The sequence below is a fragment of the Belonocnema kinseyi genome, chromosome 7 (assembly GCF_010883055.1).
Source record: "Belonocnema kinseyi isolate 2016_QV_RU_SX_M_011 chromosome 7, B_treatae_v1, whole genome shotgun sequence".
NCBI lineage: Eukaryota > Metazoa > Arthropoda > Insecta > Hymenoptera > Cynipidae > Belonocnema > Belonocnema kinseyi.
Window position 1 is genome coordinate 137,719,024 of NC_046663.1, and position 5,343 is coordinate 137,724,366.

General features: G+C 28.8%; 1 protein-coding gene across 4 annotated transcripts in view; it reads left to right on the top strand.

Annotated features, from left to right (window-relative positions):
* Positions 1-224: 224 nt before the first annotated feature.
* Positions 225-5,343, top strand: part of LOC117177231 (neurexin-4) — a 217,714-nt gene continuing 212,595 nt past the window's right edge. For 2 of the 4 annotated variants that reach the window (XM_033367793.1, XM_033367794.1), the window contains exons 1-2: positions 486-582; positions 661-717. In XM_033367793.1, coding sequence (XP_033223684.1) covers positions 498-582; positions 661-717 — 142 coding nt within the window. In that variant the 5' untranslated portion in view covers positions 486-497. Of the gene's footprint in view, positions 390-485; positions 583-660; positions 718-5,343 lie in introns of those variants that run through there. The other 2 variants (XM_033367795.1, XM_033367796.1) reach the window with 1 other exon arrangement.

The window sequence follows — 5,343 nt, forward strand, 5'->3', positions numbered from 1 at the left end:
CTCCTGACCCTTGCCGCATCTAGGTAAAATATTTTTTCTACGAGGTATTTTAAAAATCACATTCATTCACATTTTAACATACAGATGGCGTCGCAATGTGAGCGGTAACAAAAGAAGCGAAAGAAACGTTACCGGTAATGACGGTGATTTTCCTGCTGAAATTGCGGAGAATATTACCGCGACCCAACTCTACTCTGGGCTGGGTTTGGTCATGATTCATTTTGCATGGGTGTGAATTAAGTGGATGGCAGTAGTTGTAGCTAGCGTTCTCCTGCTTTAATATCGTAGAACTCAAGTTTCACTGACTTTATAAGGCGATGCCACAATGAATGATCGAACGTGTCTCGTATTTCTGTATTTAATAGCTATCAGTCATTTCATTGAATCTTGTAAGTACTAAAATGTATTATTGTCACAAGTAACAGTAGAAAGGGATATAGTCAAAACATGACACCATCTAACCAAGCCCATTAGTGCATCATGGCGTGGCATGTATTATGATGACAAATTGTCAAATAATTCTTCTAATAAATCATTCTTACCTTTGTATTTTTGATTGTCCTAAAAAGTATTTCGGATATGGTGTAAGATTTTTACATATTTTCATTACTTTTAAAATTAATGTCTGCTTACATATAAAGACTTTGTTTTATAACTAAGGCATTTCAATTTTGGAGGTTCTGTGGCCTTTTACCTTCTTTAGTGAACAAGTAACAGGTGAATTCCTTATTCTATGTTTATTCAATAGTCAAATTCAACTTAAATATCTAAATTATAAACTATCCATTCTCGACAATAGAATAAACCTGATTTAATTTTCTAGAAATATAAATTGCTCCCGCATATAACGCTTTCTCGTATTTACCGCTTCGTGCTCCAGGTCCCGTGTGCCATGGTGACTTTTCCCGCATATAAAGCTTTTCCGTTTTTAATGCTCCTTTCGGTCGGTGCCTTAAAGAGCGCTATATCGAGATTTCACTGTATTCTGTTTTATTAATATTATGGGGTGAATGTCGACTAATTAGATTTTATTTATTTTCTACCAAAATGAGCCAGAAATATTTAGATTTTTCTTTTCTGGCTGCGGTGGAATGTATTTGTAGTATAGCCTAGGCGTTTTAATGTCAATTCTAATTTTTCTGAGTTTTTTGTGCTAATTTAATTGGCCGAGTCAAGAAGAACGTTTGCGTTTTTTGCGTGCACACGGTACAAGCTCACAACAAAATATATAGGGTTACCAGATGTCCTGGATTTTCCCCATTTGTCATCATGTCTTGATTTTTTCTAGAAAACTATGAAAATGTTCTGTTTTTCAGAAAATCAGATTTTTTCTCGAGTAATCTTATGATTTTTAACGAAAATTGCGAGAGAATTTGGTATTTGTTTAGTTTGACGGCTTTTGTTAAAAATGGCTCTAAAACTAATGTAAATTATTCCAAACGACACATAACACCTAGATAAGAATAAAACAAAAGGGGCAAGAAGGATTTTGCAACTTGTAATTGTTTTTAATTGTCAAATTGTACGAAATGGTATGTACCTATCTGACGTGTTTTTTTTTGAAGGAAGAGTTGGAAAATAGGTTCGAGATGTGACCGATCACTTTTCTGTGGTGATTCGGCAGCCATGCTGACTAAAACAACGTAATCATGCATCTTCCATAAGTGTTAACTTATAATGACAAGATTTCACAAATATTAAAAAAAAATGTACAGATTTAAAAATATTTCAAAGCTTTTCTTAACTTGAACTAAAATGATTGCACAACGTTTTTCAAGATTTAACAGAGATCCATATCGTTTTATAAGATGTTTACACATAAAACACCTTAAATTAAGAAGTGAAAGGTGCATTAAAAAAATATTTATGGACCTGACATATTAATGGTTACAGGTTCGATCTCAGTGAAAATTATGCAAAAATATATTTCAGGGGTAAAATTATTTCACAAAATCTTGAAAAACACAATATCGTTCAACTGAAGAGATTGTTAAAGTACTGGAAGCAATTAACAAAAAGAAAAAACTCTCAATTTAATGAAAAGGAATTTTTGTTATAATTTGTATTGGGATCTGTGCGTTAGCGTCGCGAGCTCTGGAGAGCAGTTAGCACTTTTAAGATGCAGTTTAATTTGTGCCTAGAAACAATTTGACCATTGTTTTCATTTGTTTGAAGCAATTAGTGAACACAAAAAAAAATATTTATTGGAAACTAAATGTTGCATATGGAATTTCCATAGTTCAGAGTGAAAAAACACGTTTTCTGTTAAGACTGTTTTTGCCAAGTAAACAATTATTTTACTATGTCTTCTAAGTTTCAATCAACTTTTTTCATAATGAACTTTAATTAATGCATATAGCAAAAAATTGGATTCAAGATATTCAACAATATGAATTATAGAGGAACAGATAAAATATGAATTCTAACCTAACTTTAAGGTTATAATTTTTTAGATAGTAAATATTTCATTTTTAAATAAATAACAAATTATTTTAAGTTCATTTTTCTGTTAAGATAGGTTACTTAAAGCTTATAATATGTTGAAACTTATATAACATGCTGAAATAATTTTTTTTTTTTACCAAAACAGTTTGAACATAAAACGTGTTTCTTACGAATATGCTATGAAAATTCCATATGTAAAAATTAGTTTTTAAGCACAAATTAGAATACATCTTAATTCTACTGGTTTCGCGAGTTCAAATATTGGCCCCTTTAAAAAAATAGATGGCGTATTGTAGCGCAGGGAAGCGGATTCCAATTGCTTTTCCTAATTCTTATTACATACATAGCGCATATATTTTCTTATACAAATAAAATTGTTATAAACGTTCTAATGGTTTTGATTTCATTAATATAATTGAGCTAGGAAAGTTGTACTTATTTCTAAAAAGGTTATAGTTGCATTTATGCTTACATTTAATGTTTTATAAATAGTTAAATATAAATGCAACTAATCGAAAATTGTGATTTGTATGCTCTGAAAGACGAAGGTTTTAGTGAAAATGTCAGTGCACTGCCGTCGATCACTATAGTGAATAAATTGCCATAATTTTATGAAATCCCACAGTCCTTAGACCGTAATTAATTTAAAAGCATGTAAAAGTTTGGAATATTATACATTTTATGAAGCTCTTTTCAGCCCCAAGACACTTTTCTGCAGACCTGTGGAAAATATTTGCCATGAGAGTTGACGGTCGCCATGTGGCGGCGCCAGCTATGCAGTTGGCCTAGAATTCAAATAATGCAAGGCGAAAGTGTTACAAAAACGTTTGTTAATTAAAAATAATTTTCTGACATTTCTGGGCAAAAGATAATAATCCTTCAGCTTTTTTCGAAACTTTTGAATTAAAAATAATTTTCGAAAGTCGTAAATTTCACTGCTTTTAGATGTAAATCCCAGTGCATTCCTACTAACCTCAACAAATTTATAAATATCCGAAAAGAAAATAGTTTAAATTTTATATTTTATATATAAATATATATATTTTTTTCTAAATTTTTATAATTTTCAAATTACCCATTTTTAAAAAATCTTTTTAAGATATTTGAACTTTCTATATGTCTTAACAAATTTTTGGAATTTTTCTTACAATTTTTTAAAGACAAAAAATGGCTTCAAATACTTCCAGATTATTTTTCGAAATTTTTTTGGAAATAATTTGAAGTCTTTTAGCACATTATTCGAAAGTTAATTTTTCACAATAAAAATTCATTAAACATTTTTCTGGGAATCTGCAGAAAATTTTTTTATTTTCTTGAAACCGTTCGTAATTTTAATTCAGCTTCCTGTTTCAAAAGCTTCAACGATCTACATTTAAAAAATGGAATTTTTCACAAGTTTAGGATTAACTTGGAATTGTTTGAATAGTTAAAAATATTTATTGAGCATAATAGATTTTTTTTTGTAATTTTGTAATTCTGATTTAATTTTCTTTTAGAATCTCTTTTTCAAAATAAAGAAATCATTTCAAATTTAACCATGAATCTTGAAACAATTTTATTGTTCTCCTAAAACCTTTAAAAATTCTTAAAAGGCTTCTTATTTTTTATTCGAAATCTTACAATATGTACATTTCATTTAAAATTTTTCCGACTCTTAAGATTATGAAATCTTGATTCTTATGTTGCAATTTCTGTTTTAGAAAAGGACCCTTTAGTTCCTGCTTAATTTAAAAACCAGTAAAATGAAAATTTCCTTTTTGTCTTAAATCTTAAACTAAATTTAATTCAAACAGTTATTTTGGAAAGCCAATTTTTAAATGGATTCATTAAAATTGATTAAATTTGTTTACAATGTATAATTTTAGTTCTTTTTTTTTATTTGAAGATATATTAAGGCATCATTTTTTATAATCTGAAGAACAAAGGCGTTGTTATGGATTATATTGAATAATTCACATTATTCACAGTTAATATGAACAATAAAATACTATTTTTTAAACGAGAAAAACTTTTAAACAAAAAGATATACCTTTTAAACTTTATATGTAACACCTTTGTCACGACACTTCAGTTTGATATCGCCCCTTAAAATAGTATTTGCCATTATTTAACAATATTTCGATCATTTGGTTCTTTGAAAAGTGTAATTTTGTTACCTTTGTCCTGCTCCTAAGTACTTTTTTATCCCGATTTACAATCAAAACAAACGCATTCCACCATTTTCATTCAAAATTTCAACACTGGATATTTGATCTAAAAGCAGTTTTTTCAGTTGTCTTTCGCTTAGAAAATGGAAAATGTCTAAAAGATAATAATATAATAATATTCCTGAAAAGCATAACATTTTTCATCATTTCTGCTATTTCTGTTATGCTATCAAAGTGGCAAGATTGCATTCATTTTTTCCAATTTAATGTAAACTACTCGTATGTATACAAAGATCTTTAAATAAAATGTCTGAAAAATTAAGAAAAGGTATTACATACAAAAACATTACGAAAGTTAATATTTTTCTCATTTTTCCTAATAACAAAAATCTACTCCCGTTTGAAATTTATGGAAAATTCGTCAAATTTCCCCTACAAACTATAAAAAAAATTCATGAAAATGTGTAAAAATTTTCGTGAAAAAGCAGAAACTTCTTGTCGATACATTTTTTACTGCCGACAGTTTGATATTTAATTGTAACATTTAATCCTATCCTAAAAATGTCAATAAGTTGCTGCCGCATTTTACATCGCTAATGGAATTTGATAGCAAGAATTATATTAAATGCCATGCTTCACAAGAATATTGATTCATATTATTATTATTATTATTATTATTATTATTATTATTATTATTATTATTACACCATTAAGCCATTTCCCTTTCGGGGTAGGCGTGACTCACTCGGCA